Below are 24,126 nucleotides of genomic sequence, written 5' to 3' on the forward strand. Positions count from 1 at the left end.
GGAGAAGAAACACATTTTGTGCAGGGAAGAGACATTATGTGCATTTGAAACAATTATATTTACAGTGCAATCTCGCTATTCATGTTCTACAGATTCAGTGCAAAATGCGTAAACATTAAAGACCAAGCATTGTTCCTATGGGAAAAACAAGGTTAGGTTCCTGCTAGGCTCCGGTTACGACATATTTGTCAAGCAAACAACAAATATACCATGGGGCTCATTTTCAAAGCACATAGACTTACAAAGTTCCATAGGTTACTATGGAGCTCATTTTCAAAGAAAAAAAACATCTAAAAAGTGGCATAAAGCAGCAATTGGATGTTTTTCTCACAAAAACATCCAAATCAGTATTTTCGAAAATTATTTTTCAGATGTTTTTCTATGCTGTTCGTCTGCAGTACGTCCAAATCTCAAGGGTGTGTCGGAGGCATATTAAGGGCAGGATTTTGGCGTTCCTAAGACTTAGAAGTTTCAGCCGTAATGGTGCAAAACTAAAACTAAGACGTTTTGAGCTAAACCTGTTTTTATAACGAATAAGGCACAAAAAGATGCCCCACTGAAGGGAATCAGGGATGACCCATCAATACCCCCTCCCACCCCACAAAAATGTGAATAAAAATATGACTTACCAGCCTCTATGACAGCCTCAGATGTTAAAGTCAGGTCTATTAGAGCAGCATGCAGGTCCCTGGAGTAGTGTAGTGGTCGGTGCAGTGCACTATGGACTGGGGAACTAGGTCCCTATCTCCCTCTACCTGTCACACTTGTGATGGAAACTGTGAACCCTCCCAAAGTCACCAAAACCCTACTGTACCCACATATAGGTGCCTCCTTCAACCATAACAGCTACTGTAGTGCTGTACAGTGGGGTACAGTAGGTTGTGGGTGGGTTTTGGAGAGCTCAGGGGACATGAGAAGGGACCAAAGGTGAGATGTGTACCTGGGAGCATTTTTATGAAGTGTACAGAAGTGCCCTCTAGGGTGCTCCACTGGGATATCTGGAGGACCAGTCTGCTCAAAATGCTGGCTCCTCCTACATTCCCAATGGCTTGATTTTCTACATTTTGCACTTATTCATTTTGTTTTCGAAAATGGACCTAAAAACAAAACGTCCAAAGCACAAAATCTTGTTTGAAAAAAGTATTTTCAAAAAGATGTTTTTCTTTTTTGAAACTGACCTTCTTTCCTATTCAGATTTTGGACATTTTTTACAAAAAGTCCAAAATTGGATTTAGACGTCATATCAAAAATGCCCTCCATGTAACTTTGTAAGTCTAAGTTCTTTGAAAATATGCCTCCATGTTTTTTGTGGGTTTTTTTTGTAAAGACACACTATTGCTGATTCGTTTACACTGAACTCACAGCCAACAGCAGTAACAGACATGCCGAAATGAAGCTTATCTAACACATGTATTTTACCATTAAGGTCCAACACAGCCTTCTTGCGCTTAGTAACGCTAGCTAACCCAGGATGCTTGGGTGCCATTTTTAATAGCAAAATAAAGTACTGAGGGGTTCTTTTACTAAGTTGCAGTAAAAGGGGGTCTGCGCTAGTGTCAGCGTGTGTTTTTGACACATGCTGAGGCCCCCTTTTACCACAGCGGTAAAAGGCTGTCTTTTTTTTCCCCAAAAGAAATGGCTGTGCGGTAAGTGAACCATTTGTCACATGGCCATTTCGGGGGGGGGGGGGGGGGGGAGGAGTACCTACTGCCACTCATTAAGGTGGCAGTTAAGGGCTCCTGCTCTAACCTGGCGGTAATCAGGCAGCGCCACTACTGCTGGATAAGCAGTGGCGCTACCAAAATAGTGATAGCCCAGCAGTAGTTCCAGATTGGCACATTGCCAAACCCTTTAGTAAAAGGGCCCTAAATGCAGAAAAATGCAAAAAAAGATGCCACAAAATACCACAAAAATAAACATTTGTTTACATTAGGAATGATGAAACAAGAAGGAGGCTGGTTGGCTTGAGGAACCTCAGCTGGAAGGGTGTATATCAGGTGTCTTGAATTTCCCAGCCACCACGCATGTCCGCGAATGGCCTGAACTGCAGCATGAAAGATGATCTGTGGATCACTTGTATGTATCTCCACAAATGCGCAAAATCTTAAATCATGAATGTGTGAATGGCGAGAACTCACTGTAACTAATTCATCTAAATAATATAAAAATATCCATGATACAACTGTTATTACAGCTTCAAAGACAAGGCAAAATGAAACTGAAATCAGAAATGTTCAACTTGCACATATGTCATCAAAGCTATGCCTCTAAGAGGCCTCTAATAACTGTTCTCCAGGGTCTCAACAACCCTAAGGACACCACTGAAGCCTGTGTTCAGTGCTCTGAGAAACCCTTGTGTTCTCCCCAGAAATATTTGCCAGCCAAGTAACTTGAAGGAGTTGCTGGGTGGGGCAGGGGAGTATTACACAATATTATAACATTTTTTGTTAAGTTAGCTGGGTGGTCATTAAAATAGCCAGGTGGCATGTCCAAACAAAAGGTCCTGGGGAGAATACTGCACCATGACAGGAAACTGTTTGAAATAACAAGCAGCTGTGAAACAGAATGACAGAGCACCATGTTAGATTGACATGTTAGCCTATGAAAGGTACTTCAACCTCTTCATCATGGCATATCCAAAGTGATCTTAAAAATACTGTGCCCAGTATCCACAAAAATGTAACCTGGCAGGAGACACTCCTGCCTCGTTGACTGAGCAGGTCACGATGGGATATTGAGTGGCAGTTACTTGAGCAGTGCTACTGAATATCCCCTCTGCCATGGAACTGTATGGGCAGTGCCAGGGTGCTCTGGCTGTAAAGTCTTACCACAGCTGAGAGTTATGTGGGCACTACTGATATTCAGTGCCATTGCCTGCATAGCTAACTGGGTACGTAGGACCGCATAAACTCCTATCTTTGCCCAATTAGCTATGCGGGTACAGCACTGAATATCGGCTATACCCACATAGCTTCTGGGTACTGCTTCAGACCTGGATATTAATACCCAGTTCTAAATTAGCCAGCAGTGGTCAGCATTTATTGACCCAAATAATTTTGGATAACATTAAGTAGTATTTACAGCCACATTATCTGTCCGACAATACAAATAATGGCAACCTGGGAACCTTCTGCCCCATAGCAGCTGTTTCGGTAGGAAGAAATAAGGCTGGGAACTATAACTTTTTATGGCTCATCAGTTCTTACTGATGACTCAAAACTGTCTGTAACAGGCCATGGTACTCATTTTCAAAGCATAAAGACTTACAAACTTATGTGGAGGGGCATAATCGAAAGGGGCGCCCATGTTTTCCTGAGGACGTCCTCAAAGGACGTCCCGACGAAGGGGCGGGGAAACCCGTATTATCGAAACAAGATGAACGTCCATCTTTATTTTTGATAATATGGTCAGGGACACCCAAATCTTGAAATTTAGGTCGTCCCTAGACTTGGTTGTTTCTGATTTTTGGCGATAATGGAAACTAAGGATGCCCATCTCAGAAACAACCAAATGCAAGCCCTTTGGTCATGGGAGGAGCCAGCATTCGTAGTGCACTGGTCCCCCTGACATGCCAGGACACCAATCAGGCACTGCAGTGGACTTCATAAATTGCTCCCAGGTACATAGCTCCCTTATCTTGTGTGTTGAGCCCCCCAAAACCCACTACCCACCACTACCATAGCCCTTACAGGTGAAGGGGGGCACCTAGATATGGGTACAGTGGGTTTGTGGTGGGTTTTGAAGGGCTCACATGTACCACCACAAGTGTAACGTGTGGGGAGGATGGGCCTGGGTCCGCCTGCCTGAAGTGCACTGCACCCACTAAAACTGCTCCAGGGACCTGCATACTGCTGTCATGGAGCTGGGTATGATACTTGAGGCTGGAATAGAGGCTGGCAAAAAATATTAAAAAAAATTTTTTTTGAGGGTGAGAGGGGGTTAGTGACCACTGGGGGAGTAAGGGGAGGTCATCCCCAATTCCCTCCAGTGGTCATCTGGTCAGTTCGGGCACCTTTTCGTGGCTTGGTCGTAAGAAAAAAAGGACCAAGTAAAGTCATCCAAGTGCTCGTCAGGGACGCCCTTTTTTTTTCGATTATGGGTCGAAAATGCCCATGTGTTAGGCACGCCCAAGACCCACCTTTGCTACACCTCCGACACGCTCCCGAGAACTTTGGTCGTCCCCGCGACGGAAAGCAGTTGTGGATGCCCAAAATTGGCTTTCGATTATGCCGATTTGGGCGACCCTGGGAGGACGCCCATCTCCTGATTTGTGTCGAAAGATGGGCGTCCTCTTTCGAAAATAAGCCTGATAGTAACCTATATAACTTTGTAAGTCTATAAGCCTTGAAAATGAGCCTCCAGAAACAACCTAGCACTAGGTAGTAGGTCTCCTAGAGTTTGTAACACGAAGAGCCAAATTTGCAATTGACCTCATGGCAAATGTGGAAACTTTATGGCACACCCCGGCATTTGAAATATAATTGGAGGCCAACCGATACAGTCTCTCAGCCCCAAAAGTGTTATAGTGGCCAGGAAGCACTTTTTCCACCAGACCTCGGTCCACTAATTCTATCAGACGCTCACAAGTTCCTACATAATCACTTATTCTGCTGTACGGAAGCCAGTCTATCATCGATCCATCGTATACAACATCTCCACTGAAGAGCATTTTGCGATCCCTGTCGTGTAAGCAAATGCTTCCTCGCGAATGCCCTGGCATATGCATGACTGTCAGCTGCCGGTCACCAAGGCTGATGATATCACCTACAGAATGTGAACAGCAGTTATATTTGTAAGTTGTTGAGCGTTGAAATTAATGACATACATTGCATGCACTCAACTGTTCATATTAGGTACATTTGTTTTCTATGCCAGAGGGCCTTTCTTATATTTCATCAGTGTAATTTGACTGTGCACTTTAAGGTGCAAAGGATAAGTTGCATCATACTGGCAGTGTGGGAGGGAAAACAATTAAGCAACATTTGAGGGGATTCCCCCCCTCCCATGCTCACTCCAAATTACACCTGTGTTAAATTTGGACTCTGCGTTTCCAAATAAACTAAACTAAACCAAACAGGCTGTGGTGAAAGAGTGCTTGTACAAAAAATACTTAGAGAGCAATTCTATAACTGAGTACCTCCATTTAAGGCAGGCAGTAAGAGATTATCCTATAATGGAACCTAGACACCTAGATATGTTATAGAATACTAGCATAACCCGGTATCAGTGTGCCTAACATACAGACACCCTCACTTGAAGCTGCCATAATTGCAGGTGCATTAATGCAGCAGGGACGTATATCACATAGGGATCCTTTTACTAAGATGCGTTAAAAAGGCAGAAAAATGGCACGGCCATGCGGTAAGATTTCACTTATCGTGTGGCTATGCAGAGGGAGCACTTAACTCTACCCCCTGAGGTAGTGTGTTAATGGCTTTTGCACTATCCTGGCGGTAGCCAGGTACTGTGTGGCGCTACCTGATTACCGCTGGGACATCGCCTGCGAAAATATTTTTTGAATATTTCCGATAGAGCGGGAAATGGTGCACGATGGGGCTAGAACTACCGCCAGCGTGCTCATGTTGGGCCAGCGGTAGCTCCAGATTAGCATGCGGTAAACCTGTGTTGGGCTTACTGTCGCTTTCTAAAAAGGCCCCACAGGGTATTCTATACATTATTTGTGTAAGTGGGAGCCCTGCCTATGTCCTGCCCATGCCCCACTCATATATACGCCCTCTTACAAATATGCACTATGCACGACAGTCACATATTTACAAAATAGCACATAGGCAACGTGGAGGGGCATAATCGAACATCGCCGGCGAAATAGGTCACCGGCGATCTATTTTGGTGGCGGCGCAACAGCTGACTGGAACCGTATTTTCGAAAAAGATGGCCGGCCATTTTTTTTTTTTCGATAATACGGTTTGGCCCGGTCAAATGCCAGAGTTCGCCGGTTTTGTTTTTCAGCGATAATGGAAAAAACTGCCGGCCATCTCAAGCCCGGTCATGGGAGGAGCCAGCATTTGTAGTGCACTGGTCCCCCTGACATGCCAGGACAGCAACCGGGCACCCTAAGGGGCACTTCTAAAAATGTTTTAAAAATACACAAATAGCTCCCAGGTGCATAGCTCCCTTCCCTTGGGTGTTGAGCCCCCCAAATCCTCCCCAAACCCACTCCCCACAACTCTATACCATTACCATAGCCCTTATGGGTGAAGGGGGGCACAACACTTAGCACCACAAGTGTAATAGGTAGGGGGGGATGGACCTGGGTCTGCCTGCCTGAAGTGCACTGCACCCATTAAAAACTGCTACAGGGACTTGCATACTGCTATAGGGGAGCTGGGTATGACATTTGAGGCTGGCATACAGGCTGGTAAAAAAGGTTTTTATTTGTATTTTTTTAGTGTGGGAGGGGGTTGGTGACCACTGGGGGACTACGGGGAGGTCATCCCCCATTCCCTCCGGTGGTCATCTGGTCAGTTGGGCACCTTTTTGAGGCCTGGTCGTGAAAATAAAAGGACCAAGTAAACCCAGCAAAATACTGATGAACACCACTTTTTTTTTCCCATTATCCGCGAAAGCTGGTCATCTGGTAGCGATGCCCATGTCCCGCCTTCACTACGCCGCCGACACGCCCCCTTGAACTTTTGCCGGTGCGGCGATGGTGTCAAAAACGCTGCTTTCAATTATACCGATTTCGCCGCTTTTGAGAGATCACCGGCGATCTCCCGATTTATGTCAGAAGATCGCCGGCGATTACTTTCGAAAATAAGCCTGATACTGAGATATATATGTGTAAGTATAAACATACACATATAAGCTCTAGTATTCTAATCATTTACACGCGAGTAAGTAAATGTTAGCACCTAAGTTTCTAAAATTGTCTTTTTAACCTTTTATTTATTGCTGCAAACATCTAGCTAGCCTGCAGTATATTGGTGCTGTGCTCTGTGGTCATTGGCGTTTTTCAGCAAGCCTTTTTTTCATGTTAAGAACATTTTAGTGCTTAACACGATTTAGTAAAAGTGCCCCAAAATTAGAAAGATAAATCCTCTGAATATCAGGTCATAAGATTTTAGTCAGTGACATTAGCTAGCTGGCAGCAGCTAAGAACTTCTGAGAGAAGAGACTCAAAACATCACTGTTTTCCAGCTGAGGGCTTGGAAAACTGTCACAGAATCAAACTTTGTGAACAGGTTAATGAAGAGTATGACTGTTTATTAGGATTTATTTACCACCTTTTTGAAGGAAATCACTCAAGGCGGTGTACAGCAAGAATACGTCAAACATAAGCAATGGACAATTACAGCAGTAAAAATATTCAAATACAAAGTATGGCATAGTATGCTATATTATAATGCCAACACAACACACAATAAAACATTTTAATATTGTGTTAACAGAGAAATTAGATCTTACCCGATAACTGTCTTTCCTTTAGGCCCTCCAGACCAGTCCAGATGCTGGCACTTGGGTTTTGCATGCCTATCAGCAGATGGAGACCGAGAATAACCAAACATGAGAACTACATAAAAGTCCCGTGCAGTCACTAGACAACCAGTATTGGAATCACAAAGCAGAGAAAGATGAATACCTGAACAGATGTAAACCAGAAACAACCACCAACTTCCCTCAGTTGTGTTATGTGAGCTATGTCTATCTTGAAGGCCACAAGAGAACTTTTTTTTTTTTTTTTAAGATAACCACATTTTTTTAAAAACATGTACTTACCTCTGGATTGTAGACAACGCGACTTAAGTTGCATGCAAATCCAGTCATATTCTGGATTTGTGCGTACAACTTAAGTAGTTAACAAGCCAATTAGTGCCAATAATTGCCATTTAACAAGCTATTGACACTAATTGGCATTAATTAGAATTTACGTGCAGAACTGTCTAAGCATCCTATATAATAATTCTCACCGCCAACGTTCTGACTTGCTGCCTGGGACCATGGCTCATTCCGAGTTGGTCTGCTAGGCTCCGTAGATCAGACTGACATCGCCGTAGCCATTATGATGTCAACTTCAGAACCCGGGGGGGGGGGGGGGGGGGAATATGCCTCACAGCTGATCCATGAGGGTTGCTGGACATGGGTGGCTGGAGGGGGGAGCAGGGGAGAGAGGAAGGTCGCTGGACATGGGTGGCTGGAGGGGGGCAGGGGAGAGAGGAGGGTCGCTGGACATGGGTGGCTGCAGGGGGAGAGGAGGGTCGCTAGGCATGGGTGGCTGCAGGGGAGCCGAGGAAAACCTTGCTAGCGCCCGTTTCATTTGTGTCAGAAACGGGCCTTTTTTACTAGTATTCTATAATTTGATGAGCACAAATTCTAAGTTGCATAGTTGAAAAGAGGGCGTGGCCAAGGGTGTAGAAGGGGCAGGTCACAGGCATTTCTAAAATCTATGTGTATTATTATAGAACTAGTAAAAAAAAAGGCCCGTTTCTGAAACAAATGAAACGGGCACTAGCAAGGTTTTCCTAGGAGTGTGTATGTTTGAGAGAGTGTGTGTGAGAGTGACTGTGTGTGAGAGAGAGAGTGAATGTGCGAGTGTGTGTGTGTGACAGAGAGAGAGTGAGTGTGGGTGCGAGTGTGTGTGAGACAGAGTGTGAGAGTATGTGTGCGATACAGACTCTCTGTGAGACCGAGTGTATGAGATCGAGAGTGTTTGAGAGTGACTGTGTGACACATAGAGAGTGAATGTGATACAGTGTGAGATATAGAGTGTGTGAGAGACACTGTGTGACAGTGAGAGAAAGACACTGACTGTGAGAGAGAGAGAGAGAGAGTGTGACAGAGATACCTCCCCCTCCCTCTCTGGTCTCAGGACCCCCTCCCCCCTCTGGTCTAAGGACCACCCCTCCCCTCTGGTCTCAGGACCCCCTCCACCCCCCCCCCCCCCCGGCCTCAGGACCCCCTCCCAATGTCTCCCCTCTTTCTTTCTGCATCCTTCCATCCAGTGTCTCCTTTTTTTCCGTACCCTTCCATCCAGCGTCTTCCGTCTTTCATTCCCCATCCTTCCACCCATCTACCCTCTCTCCTGATCCTTCCATCTGTCTCTCTCCCCTTCCTTCTATCCAGTGTCTCTCTATCTCTCTACCCTTTTCTGTTCAGTGTCCCTTCTCTCTCTACATCCTTCCAGTCTCCCCTTTCTCTCTGCATCCATTCATCCATCTCCCCCCTTCTCTCCCCATCCTTCCATCGTGTCTTTCTCTCCCCATCCTTCCATGTTTTCCCTCTTTCTCTCCCTATCCTTCCAACCGTCTACCCCCTCTCCCGATTCTTCCATCCAGACTCTCTCTCTATCCCCTTCTTTCCTTCCAGGCCCGCCCCCCACACACCTGCCAAGTCTCCCGGGAAACACGCGGCGCCAGCACCCATTTCTGGCATTGGCTGTCGGCTCTGCAGCTGCTCCTCTCGCCTCTCATGTCACTGCGCTCCTCCGGGGTCGTCCTCCAGGGGCAGTGATGTGAGAGGCGAGAGGAGCGGCTGCAGAGCCGACAGCCAATGCCTGATGGCTGCCTGCGGTGCCGCGCTTCCTTTTTAAAAACAGCTGTTTTTGTTTTTGTAGCGGCCGCTGCTGCTCAACAGGAGAAGCAGCAGTGGCCGGAAATGGGAGTTGGCGCCGTGTGTTTCGTGGGAGACTTGGCAGGTCTGTTTGGGTGGGCGGGCCTGGAGGGAAAATGGCTGGGCCTGGGCAGCAACCTCAGGGGGTGGAGGGGGGAGCAGTGGCTGCGGCGACCTCATGGAGGGGGGGAGTGGTGGCAACCTCGGGGGGTGGAGAGGGGAGCGGTGGCGGCGACGACCTTGGGGGAGGGGCGTGGTGGCAGGGGCGGGGCCTCGTGCTGCTGTCGTGCGGTTGGTCAGTGCTGCGTGTGATGTCAGCCTGGCTTCGGAGCCTAGCAGACCATGAACACAGGCAGCAAAACAGAACGTTGGTGGTGAGAATTATTATATAGGATATACCAGGTCCACACCTTATTTAGGCATCAGCATTTACACCAAATTTTACTTGGTGTAACTGCCTGCGACTAAATTTAGTCATGTGGACGGGCGCTCAGCGTATTTTATAAACAGCGTGGCATATTTAGGTTTTGCGAAGAAACTGTGTTTTAAACCTGTAAAATGTATTGAATATTTTCCTGTTTTAAATATGTCTGAAGTGTATTTCTCCTGTTTGGCCAGAAGATGGTGCATGTTTATGCTTAAAGCTGTTACAGAGGACCGAGTTTATTTTAGATGGCACACAGATAATAGGAACAGCCTGTAGTGATGTAACCAGTTTTTATTTGAAACTTGACTGTTCTGGGCTCTGATTGGCCTGGAGTTTGAAATTACCCAGCAGATGCTGGTTGTTGCTTCAGTTTCAGCCCGGAAGAAGGAGAGAGAGATCTCTTTGCTGAAGCTCTGCGAACAGAGATATGTCCTGATCTCCCCAGGTACTTTCTATGAAGTATGCAAATGTTTTGTTAGTTTTCTAATTGATCCATTTTTCAGTTACTTGTTACTGTTTGCTATTTGCACACTTTCTTTTGTCCAATGTTTCAAGTTCTGAGAATAAACACGTTTGTTTGTGGGTTCTGCCTGTCTTGACTGAAAGAATCCTGGTGATGTGTGTGTTGGGTCTGTGAGTGCTTTCTAGGAACTGTAGGACCACTGGGAGTGTGGCTTCAGTAATCCAGAAATCACTGGGGATAATTGGAGAGTGGGAGAGTCGCCCAGAGGTGGTTGTGACCCAGTCGGTGGGAGGAAGGTGCTAGTGTAGTGCAGAAGCGGCAGGTGCAGATGGACCTCAGCTGTGCTAGGGATAGATCCTCTAAGTTGCCGCGGGGTAACCTCAGGCGGGTGACTAGTCTTTTTGTGATAGCTCTATTCTATAAAGTACGCCTAAATTTAGATCTAGGAGTATTTCGTTTCAGCGCCAAATTTATATATATATAATGGAGGAGTGGCCTAGTGGTTAGAGCACCGGTCTTGCAATCCAGAGGTGGCCGGTTCAAATCCTACTGCTGCTCCTTGTGATCTTGGGCAAGTCACTTAACCCTCCATTGCCTCAGGTTCAAACTTAGATTGTTAGCCCTCATGGAACAGAGAACTATCCAGTGTACCTGAATGTAACTCACCTTGAGCTACTACTGAAAAAGGTGTGAGCAAAATGGAAATAAAAAAAAAATCTAGTCCTTAATATTTAGCTGCACAAACGAATCCGCCAACAAAAAAATAGGATTCTAAATTACACATTTCTTCAAAAATGGGTGGGTTCTGGATCGATCTGTAGAGCCTAAAGAAAATTAGCAGGTATGATCTAATTTCTCCTTCCTTGTCAGCCCTCCAGATTGGTTCAGACACTGACACTTGGGAAGTACCAAAGCAGTAAAAATCATAGGCAGGACCCCCAAAGATTGGAAGCTACAACACTTGCATCAAAACCTAAATCCTGCTTTGCTTGTACATCTATTCAATACTTCGTGAATGAAGAAGATCATACTGTCGCTCTATAAATGTCTTGAGGCAGAATGAGGCTATGTTTGGCCCAGGAAGTTGCTATGCCACATATGGAATGTACCTTAAGAACTGAAGTCACTAGTTGTCCATTAAGAAGATAAGCTGACACAACTGCCTCCTTCAGCCACCAAGCAGCCCCTTTGTTCTGTCCTCCAAAGGGAATAAACAAATGAACAGAACATTGAAAATCCTCCATTGACTTTAGGTTGCCCAATAAGGTTCTCTTCACATCAAGGCAGGCTAAGAGACACTGTTCCTTATGTCCCTTGGGATCCCTAAAAACAGGCTGGTAAATAGACTGATTCACATGGAACACTGAGACCACCTTAGGAAGAAAGGAAAGTACCATTCAAAACACAACCTTCTGTGAAGAAAACAAGAGGAACAGTTCCCCGCATCACAAGGCCTGTAACTCAGAAATCTAGAAATTGCCACCAAGAAAACAGTCTTCAAGGAGATATCCTTCAATGTGCAAGTAGCCAATGGCTCAAAAGGAGCTGAAGTTAATACAGATAATACTGATCCCACTGAGGCAAGACTGGATGACAAGGAGGCCTGATGAGTTTAACAACTAGGAGAAATTGCAAACTATCCAGAGAGGAGAACAAAGACTTACCTTGAACTGGACCCCTAAAACATGCTACCTGGATCTTCAAAGAAGCTAGAGCCAAGCCTTTAAGGGGGACAATTTTTTTTTGTTACATTTGTACCCCGCGCTTTCCCACTCATGGCAGGCTCAATGCGGCTTACATGGGGCAATGAAGGGTTAAGTTACTTGCCCAGAGTCACAAGGAGCTGCCTGTGCCTGAAGTGGGAATTGAACTCAGTTCCTCAGTTCCCCAGGACCAAAGTCCACCACCCTAACCACTAGGCCACTCCTCCACAACCAAGGGAAATGGGACTTGATATACTGCCTTTCTGTGGTTTTTGCAACTACATTCAAAGTGGTTTATGTAGTATATACAGGTACTTATTTGTACCTGGGGCAATGGAAGGTTAAGTGACTTGTCCAGAGTCACAAGCAGCTACAGTGGGAATCAAACCCAGTTCCCTAGCATCAAAGTCCATTGCACTAACCACTAAGCTACTTCTCCACTCCAATCCAATCCACCTTGTAAAAAATCCAAAATTTCAGTCAAGGAAAATGCAAAGGAACACAGCCCCTCTCTTGGCACCATGCTTCAAAGATTTGCCAGACTCGTATGTACGCAAGAGAAGTAGACCTCTTATGAGACTGAAGTGCAGTAGCTATTACTGCCAGAGAAGAACCTCTCCTGTGCATCCTCACCTTTATAAGTACGTAAGTGTTGCCATACTGGGACAGACCAAAGGTCCATCAAGCCCGGTATCCTGTTTCCAACAGTGGCCAATCCAGGTCATAAGTACCTGGCAAGATCACAAAACAGTACAATACTTTTTATGCTGCTTATCCTAGAAATAAACAGTGGATTTTCTCAGGTCCATTTTAATAAAGGCTTATGGACTTTTCTTTTAGAAAGCTATCCAAACCTTTTTTAAACTCCACTAAGCTAACTGTTTTTACCACATTCTCTGATAACGAATTCCAGAGTATAATTAAATGCTGAGTGAAGAAATATTTTCTCCGATTCATTTTAAATTTATTACATTGTGTGCCCTATAGTCCTAGTACTTTTGGAAAGAATAAACAAGTGATTCAATAGTCAGGCCATAACAGAGAATGGAGTTGAATCTTGCATGCTGATTGGTCCCTGAACCAACAGTTTCCCTGGTCCCTGCAACATTAGGGGAGAGCTTGCCTTCAGACTAACAAGATCCCTATACCAGGGTCTTTGAGGCCAATCTGGCGCTACCAGGATCACTAGACCTGGATGATTCTCTATGCGCTGAATGACTTGCAACATTGGACATGGTCGAGCTCATGACTGACAGAAAAAAAAATTTCAGCGTGACCTTGGCTAAATGACTATCAAACATTGAAAGAGTTCAGTGGAGGACTGCAATGCTGCCGAACAACCAGGTATTAAGAGCTGTATAAAAGTAAATAAGCTCCAAGATGAAGCGCACAATCTTTTTTTTTTTTTTTTACTCTGAAATAATACAGGCTGTGGTAATTTCAGCACTCAAGGCATTTGAGAATCAGCCCAGAGCCAAGGCACAACAGTCCTCCAAGAGAGAGAAACAAAGGGGGAGGGACTTTAAAAACTGGTTAAAAGATAGAAAACTGAGAGCAGCGTTAAATGGTCAGTATTCTCAATGGAGAAGGATAGACAGTGGGGCTCCCCAGGGGGCTGTGCTGGGACTGCTGCTTTTTAACATATTTAAAAATGATCTTGATATTGGAGTAACTAGTGAGGTAATTAAATTTGCTGACACCACCAAAGTTATTAAATCACAAGAGGATTGTGAAAAATTACAAGAGGACCTTACGAGACTGGGCATCCAAATGGCAGACGACATTTAAGTGCAGTGATGTATGTGGAAAAGAGGAACCCGAACTATAGCTACATAATGCAAGGTTCCACATTAGGCGTCACCGACCAGGAAAGGGATCTAGGTACCATTGTTGATAATACGTTGAAACCCTCTGCTCAGTGTGCTGCGGAGGCTAAGAAAGCAAACAGAATGTTAGGTGTCATTAGGAAAGGAATGGAAAACAAAAATGAGGATGTTATAATACCTTTGTATTGCTCCATGGTGCGACCGCACCTCGAATATTGTATGCAGTTCTAGTCACCACAACTCAAAAAAGATCTAGTGGAATTAGAAAAGGTACAGAGAAGGGCAACAAAAATGATAACGGGGATAGATAATAAAGGGGATGGGACGACTTCCCTATGAGGAAAGACTAAAGCGGCTAGGGCTCTTCAACTTGGAGAAAAGATGGCTGTGGGGAGATATGATAGAGGTCTATAAAATAATGAGTGGAGTGGAACGGGTAGACATGAATCGCTTGTTTACTCTTTACAAAAATACTAGAACTAGCAGACATGCAATGAAGCTACAAAGTAGTAAATTTAAAATGAATCGGAGAAATATTCTTCACTCAATGTGTAATTTAACTATGGAATTTGTTGCCAGTGTCACGGAGTCAAGAGAGCAGGGAGATCTTGGGCCACTACCGGCGACTAGCAGCAGGGAAACCACCCAAACAAGGATCTAAGGTGGAAACAGACAGAACTGGTACAAGTAGGACCGGAGCTGAGCAGAAGAAGGGCAGGACTGGAACAAGCCGGACCGGAACAAGCTGGACTGGAGCTGAAAACAGACAGGACTGGAACAAGCTGGACTGGAACTAAAGCTGAAGACAGGCAGGGCTGGAACAAGCGGGACTGGAACAGAAGCTGAAGCAGGCAGGGCTGGAACAAGCAGGACTAGAACAGAAGCTGAAGACAGGTAGGACTGAAGTAAGCAGGACTGGAACAGAACCTGAAGGCAGGCAGGGCTGGAACAAACAGGACTGGAACAGAAGCTGAAGGCAAGTAGGACTGAAGTAAACAAGACTGGAACAGGAGCTGAAGGTAGGCAGGGCTGGAGCAAGCAGGACTGGAACAGAAGCTGAAGGCAGGCAACAAGTGCAACAAGCACACAGACAAGAACGCGTCTGGACCTCTGTTGCAAAGGCAAAGCATGAAAGTTCCAAAGTGCTTTATAAAGGACCTTACTGATGATGTCACAAGTGACAGTGAGGCTTGGATACAGGAACACAAGAGTGAGGCTTGGCTGCAGGAACGCCGAAATAGAACTGACATGATCTCCGATACAGGATTGAGAAACAGGGAAAAAGAAGTCCACAGCAGGCATAGGGCCTGGTCACTGGAAGAAGAGGTGAGTGTAGGCATGGGACACGGCCACAACCATGACAGCCAGAGAATGTAGTAAAAGAAGTTAGCTTAGCGGGTTTAAAAAAGGTTTGGATATCTTCCTAAAAGAAAAGTCCATAAGCCATTATTAAAATGGATTTGGGAAAAATCCACTGCTTATTTCTAGGATAAGCAGCATAAAATATATTGTACTGTTTTGGGATCTTGCCAGGTACTTGTACCCTGGATTGGTCACTGTTGGAAACAGGATGCTGGGCTTGATGGACCTTCGGTCTGCCCCAGCATGGCAATACTTTGTTCTTATGAGGGACCCGGCTGCCCAGGTGACAGACCAACACCCCAATCCTAGCAGCTGCTAAAGGGAGGTCAGCCGGTAAATTAATTAATTATAATTGGAAAAATTCAGGAACGTAACCCAGGAGAAATCTCCTCGGGCTTACCAGACAGACACAGACTGCACAGGATGGATGTCCATCATCTGCTGAAGACTCAAAATAATACTGGATGCCAAGTGACTGAACAGGGCTGTTATGCAGCTCTCAAGTTAGTTGTTCTCAGTCTCAATCTGCTGGTATGCATATATAACCCAAGCATCAGCGTCTGGACCGGTCTGGAGGAATAATGTGGTTGTTGTATTAGTCCACTTGAATGGATAGAAATACAGGTTCATATTTAGAAATACAAGCAGATACATTTTTTGACTAGCCTCAATTTATTTATTTACTTCATATACTGCCTTACAACAGAAGGCACAAAAGCGGTTTACATAGTTGTATTAAAAAAAAAAACATCCTCACATCAGAATAGAATAAGAAACAGATGACAATACTAGAAAATATATGTGAATCCTAATAAAAGCGTTCTAATGATGGTTTGAAGAGGAAAGGTGGGGGAGGAGTTGAATGGGGATCAAAAGCAAAGTTTTATGGTTTATACCCTGGATTCTATATAGGGTGCCGAAATTTGGGTGTGGATCCCAGGTGCAAGTGTAAACTGCATATGAGCCATTAGCCATGGCACTAATTCCATCACCGTCATCACTGACCCCAGAACCTGGACATAGTCCGAGACTGCCACTGGAAGTCATGGCAGCCATTTTTTCAACACGGTGGAGCTGCCCACAGCGCAGAAGAGCAAACAAGAGACGGAGTAGCGACAGCAGGCAGGAGAGTGGAATTCTTTCCTGCAGCCACAGAGGTCACACCACCAGGGTGGGCGGACCCTTCAAGGTAGAACTGTGTAGTGAGTGGGGGTTGTGGTATACGAGAGGGGGATGGCGGGATAGGGAATAGAACAATGATGATGGATGCAGGATATAAACAGCAGAGATACTGGACAAGGAACTATAGAGACACAGAGATGGGAGATGAATGGTGGACATGGAGAGAGAAGAAATACCAAATAGACAGGAGACCCTGGTGAGTGAATTAAGAGAAGACAGAGGGAAGCAGAAACCAGAGACTGGGACCATGCTGATTTGAAAAATAAAGTAGCCAGACCACAAAAGGTAGAAAAAATATTTTTTTTCTATTTTGTGATTACCCAAAGCCCATTACCAGGCTGCACCACCTTCAGCTTCTGTCATGCTTGCGGCTCTCTCTGGCCAGGGGGCCAAGGGCAACTACTCTAGCTGCACTCCTTTAACACCATCCCTGGCATGTACAATCTTTATATTTTGCACAGGAGGAAATGCATCTCTTTCTGTTTCTCTGGCATTGTACTACATGCAAGGTCTGGCTTCTTGGGGTTTTGGTTATATTTATGTTTATGATTTGTAGTCAATTATACTATATTTAGCATTAGCTGTCAACTGGTATTTGCTGGTAGCGGAAGTTCTAGAGACCATTACTTTATCAACAAACAATCTTTTTAAAGACTTCTTTTAGTGATTCAGTCTTTGAAGACAGGCTCTTGTGATTTTTACCACCAAGGACAGACTATATTGTGACTGTCATTTATATCAATAAGAGACTCCTGAGGCAGGCACATTTGTGCAGAAATAGGGTACCGTGTCGAGTCATCAATAAAGGTTCTTACTTCATATCTGATGTTCCTTGATCAGTTTCTGAAATGCCTGATCTATTCTTCAACCCTACTCCCACCATCAGATCTGTTAGCCCACCCAAAAATTGCCTTCTGGCTTCGCCACTGGTGCTGTGGCGAGACGAAAGGGAAAAGCCCTGAACTGGAAGTGACGGCCCAGCACCGCAAAATGTAGAAGCCTCTAATGCAGCGGTTAGAAATTCTACCACTATAACCGAGGCTATGAATGCTCTTAGTATTTCCTTGAGAAAGCAAGACACTGGGAAGCATCAGTTTAGACCTTTGACATCAAGACGAGACAAAAGGTGCCTTTCTTTTTTGGCACAATGAAGTATAAAGCCTTGTCCCTGTTTGGCCTGCAGAACTGGAACAATGTCCCAGGATGGCAGCAAGGAATTTACGGTGGCCTGAACCTCTACTTTCGACAAGGCGACTGCAAGAAGAGAGGAGTGACTGGGCAGGAGAATTCCAACTTTTAACATTCTGTAAGCATATCCAGAACCCAGTAGTCTGACGTGATATTGGCCTGCTCCTCCTGAACTCCTGAAGATGTCCTCCCACTGAAAGAAACGAAGAGTGGACCAGACTCGCACCATTGCGAAGCTTGGGAGGTACTGGGTGCTCTAGCTGAGAATATGACTTCCTGTCCACAGAAAAGGCCTGAAAGCGGGACTTCTGACCATATTGTTGACGACCAGCCTGGTACCATCTGTTGTTTCGAAATCAAGATTGAGAGCCACTAAAGACGGACGACCAGAGGCTTTTGGATTATTCTCCAGCAACTGCTGTGGCTTAGATTCCCCCAGTTCTTTCACTAAGTTACTGAGATCCTCTCCAAACTGCCACTTGCCCCGAAAGGGCAGTTTAACTAGATATGACTTTGACTACTGCCCAACCACAATCAGAACTGTCGAGTGTTTTCTTCAGTTTGACACAGCAGGAAGCAAGTAGTAGTATATATCTGAAATCTTGTTGACTGGGCTCTGATTGGCCTGGAGTCTGAAATTACCCAGCAGTTGTGACTGGCTGTTGCTTCAATCTTAGCCCAGGAGGAAAGAGAGACAGATTTATTTGCTGAGGCTCGGTGAACTATATGTCATGACCTTCCCAAGTACTGTTTAGACAGTATATAGATGTTTGTTTAGTGTTATAATTGATCCATATTTCAGTTACCTGTTTTGTTTGCTGTTTGCACATTTTTTTGTTGATTGTTCCAGTGTGACAATAAATCTGTTTAATTTATTGACTCTGCTGTCTAGACTGATAAAGAATCCTGGTGCTTTCTATGTTGGGTCTGTGAGTGCTTTCTGGGAACTGTGAGACCACTGGGAGTGTGGCTCCAGTAACCTAAAAATCACTAGGGATAATTGGACAGTGGGAGAATCGCCCACAGGCAGTTGTGACCCTGTTGGTGGGAGGAAGGCGCTAGTTCTTCCCTATTTCCCACATATGCACAGTATTTTAGTGCCAAATGTACACCACTGATGTTTGGGGGTGGGACACCATAGAAGGAATGCTCCAGAGCCAGTCTCAGGCTATCCGAAAGAATTGCTGCTGCTGCTGCCAACGATCTCAAAGCAAGGCTGAAGGTAGGATGGCACAGGAGAGCTGAGTGGGAAGTCATTTTGTAATTTTTCCTGTCTCTTGTTTCTGAGCAAGGCATCCTATGTGGAGCGCTATGAGAGGGGCTTGGTGCTACTCATGTATTTTAGCTGTATGTTTGTGGCCATCACATATTAATGCTTATCTTGCCAGCGCTATTATATTTAATATCATTTGACAAAACATTTATATTTATAGAGTTGATTTTATAAACAATCTTTGAATGGTTCTAAACTTTTTCTGTGGCTATTTTTTTGCGCTGAGCATCTTTCTTTTCACCTTGTGCAAGAATGTTTTTCATAGTAATTTCACTTCAGTTTATGAATATACATTTTCTTAACGCACTATGCATTTGTTAGGTATGCACTGTTCACTTCAATATATATATATTTTTCCAGTTAAAAGTACTACTGCTACTACTACTCATTTCTATAGTGCTACTAGACATACACAGCACTGTATGCATTATATGCAGGTACTTCCTCTGTCTCTAGAGGGCTCACAATCTAAGTTTTGTACCTGGGGCAATGGAGGGTTAAGTGACTTGCCCAAGGTCACAAGGAGCTGCAGTGGGATTTGAACCCAGTTCCCCAGGATCAAAGTCTACTGCACTAACCGCCAGGCTACTCCTCCACTCCAAATGAAATCACTTGTTGAACTACATTGATATCGAATATTAAGGAGAGTACTTAGAACTATTTTGTCAGTTATAGTTATGAGAATAGGAGATAGCAAAGTGTTTATATTCCAAGTTTGTTTGTTTTTTTTAAGTTGTGTTTTATATTTTTCCTTTAATAAAATTTTAATTCATTAAAACACGTTTTTCTTAGACTCCTGAAGCGGGTGTCCACACCTGCTTATGTCTTTCATTAAAGAATGTAATATACTTTTTATTTTTGTGATGGGCTATTTTTGTCAAGGAGGCTATTTTGTCAAGGGTTATTTTGAGGGAGGGGCCATTTTGTTGAGGGCTATTTTATTAGGGGCCGATTTGTCAAGGGCTGTTTTATTACGAGGCTATTTTGTCGGGATGCCGTGAGAACCATTCTGTTGTAACTCAGAATGCATCAGAAAGGCCTTAGAAGGACTGCTAAGCCCCCTCATGATCCACGAAGATGGAACTCCTGACGCTTAAGCAGAAGGCTCCTTAATGGAAAGCACTGCCAGTGCCTCAGCAATAATAGTACTGACCTCTTCTTTATGAAACAACCTCAGTACTTTCGGATCATCCCCCTCCTCAGGAGGGACTCTCCCTCCTCTAACAGCTCTTTCAATGATGACTCCTCTGAATACACTGAGGCCACATCAGATAAGGAGGGAGAAGCAGAGATAGCTTCATTTGCCCACTCTTGGGAGGTCTACAAGAGATCACTTAGGAGCCAGAGGGGCAGCGAAGCGAGAAACTGAAGCACCTTGAAGCAACTCTGACTGTCCCTGCTTCAGTAAATAGGCCTGGTGTAACAGCTATATAAACTTCAGAGAAAACAAAGATCCCAATGCAACTGAATGCTCTATCGGGCCCTGAGGCTGTTAAAATGGTGGCTGTGCTTTGCATGTGATCAGACACTGTTTCTCACTGCAAGTCAGCCCCAACAAAATGGCACCCATTCCCATGCTCTCCTGCATCAAACTGCACACCAGCCCTGTCGGAGAGCCAGAAGTCTCCAGCATATTTGGATGCTGTGCAAAATTTGAAGGCATGCTGCTACCAACCATTTCCCTCCATCTCTGCAGGATTCATGGCCTGCATGCACTGCAAAGCCCCAATGCAGGTTGGCAGGTCCCACAGTGGGAACACCGCTTAACTGCCTGCTTGGGAGTCACCATTCACCCTGTCACAAGCGCAGAACAACACAGTCTCAAGCGGTGTCAGGATTCCTTCCCTGCACCAAGTAGAACTTGCAGCCTTCCAAACAGTTCCGAGTCAAACTTTAGTCAGACTTACTACTGCCAGCTGTTCCCCTCATGCTCACAGTCTCCACAAGTCTTACCCCAGATGAAAATGGATCAGGACTGATACTCTGTCCCACACTCTCCAGTAAGTCTCTTTCTTTCTCCTTTTTTTTTTTAAAGGTTGTTGTGCTGGAAAAGGAGAGCTCCACAAGAAAAAGGGGAGAGGTGAAGGAAGGGGAGAAGCAAGTTCTCCGGGCACCAAAGACAAGGATCTGAAGACCTCCATATGTGACTCTGCAGACTCAAGCCACCTGCAAAGCTCAACTGGTGACCAGCTGACCAACTGGACCAGAAGCAGAGGTTGAAAAGTGTGGCAATCCACTTGCTGGAGATAGAAAATACTGAGTTGGGCTGGATGCCAAGAGAGATTGTCTCAATTCAGTTTTCAGTTCTCTATCTCCACCTGACAGAACTATCCCACAGTTTCTGGATTAGTGGGCAGACACTTAGTGGAAAGTTAACATTTCAACACAACAGTTTCTATCAACAGTGGCCATCTACAAACATTTGTACACTGGAATCCAACTGACAGATGCAGCTGCCTTCACAATTCCAGCGTCTACTCTTCATATAAAACCAGGCCACCTGATAACACTATTATTCTTTGATCCAAGAAATAGGGATAAACATCTCAAAGTCCTGAATGAATCATTCAAATAAAGATTACAACTCCAACATCATCTCTGGGAAGATTACTTCTTCACTTAACATAACCAGGACAAAACTACAGAGAGAGAGCCCCTTGTGGCGACACACAATCCAGAACTGGAAAAAGTGATCATTTTGGCCAGGGATCTACTTGAGGAATTAAGGGAGTCATTTTCTATAGCCCCTTGTTTATTACCGCCTCCAGAATGAAACCAAATTAAAATTGCAGCCTCAGTGTTAAATTGGTGGTACTTAAAAAATAGCAGCTACATGTGTAAGTGATATTATTTACATGTAGAAGATGGGAACGTGACACTTCCATGTGGAAGCTGTAGGGATCATGCTATTCATTTTATCCACGTGGATTTGTAAAATGACTGTTCCTGCTGCGTATGCCAGGAAATGCACGTGCACTCCTGCAGGTATTTTAGAAAAGGCTCTTCATTTCGAGCTGGAATCTCAGTTCCATCCTCCATGTTCTATGTGCAATTAGACTTCAGAAACTATGACATTCTACTGTTTGACACCTTCTGATCACCCTCCATTCCTTCCACCCCTTTTTTCCCTTTCAGACTATCACTGTAATGCTTTCATGACACACACATATATTTTAGTACTGGCATCATTTGCTCATTCTGTCCTGATCTGAGGAAGAGGATTTTAGGTCCCAAACACTAGTAAAAACAAAATGTATTCAAGTAAGGTATCTTTATTATCATCATTACAATGTTGTCTAAGGTATCATTCAATAAATAGTTGTACTAAATTCATACAATATACTCAACAACTATTGCATTTATTTTTATCTTTATTACATCAATTAATCTCATAAACCTAACAATTATTGTCTAAAATCCCCATATATCTATCATTCATTCAATCATCCATTCACTCTAATTCACATTTATAAAACTAATATCAAAATATCAAACTCTATAACAATATAACAATAGAACACCCGGAATAATAGAATCACTTATGATCTTATAACAAAAATGTTGCTTTCAATAGCAATATTGGTGTAAAACTTGTAAATTATACTGACATTCAAAAACATTTCTTCTTCATTACGATCCTCTCTTAATCTATTGGTAACCTGCTGTAAACTTTCTGTTGCCCTGTGGCAATTAGTCCATTGATTAAGTCAATTGTCCATCACAGCAGGTTAAAACAAAAGGTTACATTCCATCGTAACCCACAACTGATAACTCTGTGCTGTGGTATTGAATGACAGTAGTTCCATTCACCGTGACTCCATACTTCACGGGACTTTTCCTTGAATTTCAAACTGCTTCACTGCAGCAGTCCTCTCATTTGTGTGCTAAAACAGTTGTACACAGACCCTACACGATCGTGTTTCGCAAATTTTGCGTCTTCAGGGGTCAATAATCTATGTAAACAACAATAATAACATACATTTGTATTTCACAAACAATATTACAATCCTTCTAAAAACCAATATTATAAACTCTTACCGGCTCTACAGGTGGCCAAGCATTCACAATCCTGGATGTGCTGGTGGTAACGCCTCAAAAGACGCCCACACATGCGCATACCAAGGCTTCAAGGAGACTGAGTTTAAATACCCTCTCTCCAATTTAACAATCCTGGATGTGTCAAAAACAACGCCTCAAAAGACGCTGACACATGCGCATACCAAAGCTTCAAAGGAACTAACTTTAAATACCCTCTCACAAGTTTAACCACTCTACTTCTTTATTTAACCCATAAGGGCTTACAGTGTTCCAGAGGTAAATTAGCCTTTGTTCTTTACGCAATAGCATGCGAGGCACATTACCTCCTCTTTCAAAACTAATTTGACTCAAAACTACAAAGCGAAGATCCTGAACTTCATGTTTGACATCCACCCAATGTGAAACCAAAGGGGCTTCCATTCGTTTAGTACGGAGATTACTAAGGTGCTGTGCTATCCTAACTTTAATCTTTTTAGTAGTCAATCCAATGTACCATAGTTCACAAGGACATTTTATGCCATACACACAATTTGTAGTATTGCAGTCAGTGTGAGCCTGCAAACGATATATTTTCTCTGAATGAGGAACATTCACTTCATTAACTTGCATGGCATACCTGCAATATACACACCGATCGCACCTCCCATGGCCAAATTCCTCATGTCTTACATTACATGCAGTGTTATGTCTTGCCAGTTGTTCACCTAAATTTCTACCTCGAGAGAATGCAAACCGAGGAAATTGCTGAAAAACTTTATGTATACCTAATATAGACCAATGACGTTTCATAATTTGTATAATTTGACTAGATGACACAGAGGGGCATAATGGAACAGAAACGCCTATCTCCATGGGCGTTTATCTCCGAGAACGGGTCCGTGAAGGGGCGGGGCGGATCGTATTTTTTAAAAGAAAAAGACGCCCATGTTTTATTCGTCAAGGTGTGAGCTGGGCGTTTTTGCTTTTCAGCGATAATGGAAAATGAAATCGCCCAGCTCAAAAACGAATAAATCCAAGGCATTTGTTCGTGGGAGGGGCCAGGATTCATAGTGCACTGGTCCCCCTCACATGGCAGGACACCAACCGGGCACCCTAGG

The 24,126-nt window shown here is 44.2% G+C and overlaps 1 protein-coding gene and 1 long non-coding RNA gene across 2 annotated transcripts in view; both read right to left on the minus strand.

Moving 5' to 3' along the window:
- Nucleotides 1-4,358: 4,358 nt before the first annotated feature.
- The window catches only part of MBLAC2 (metallo-beta-lactamase domain containing 2), a 39,540-nt gene continuing 19,772 nt past the window's right edge, over nt 4,359-24,126 (minus strand). The window contains exon 2 of the mRNA XM_030193378.1: nt 4,359-4,764. Within this exon, the coding sequence (XP_030049238.1) occupies nt 4,376-4,764 (389 nt within the window). The 3' untranslated portion in view covers nt 4,359-4,375. The remainder of the gene's footprint in view (nt 4,765-24,126) is intronic.
- LOC115463144 lies at nt 22,615-23,639 on the minus strand. The gene is made up of 2 exons (XR_003941006.1): nt 23,030-23,639; nt 22,615-22,944 (listed from the first exon to the last, which is right to left on the minus strand). It is a non-coding gene; the product is annotated as an uncharacterized LOC115463144 (long non-coding RNA).

Source organism: Microcaecilia unicolor, chromosome 2 (assembly GCF_901765095.1).
Source record: "Microcaecilia unicolor chromosome 2, aMicUni1.1, whole genome shotgun sequence".
NCBI lineage: Eukaryota > Metazoa > Chordata > Amphibia > Gymnophiona > Siphonopidae > Microcaecilia > Microcaecilia unicolor.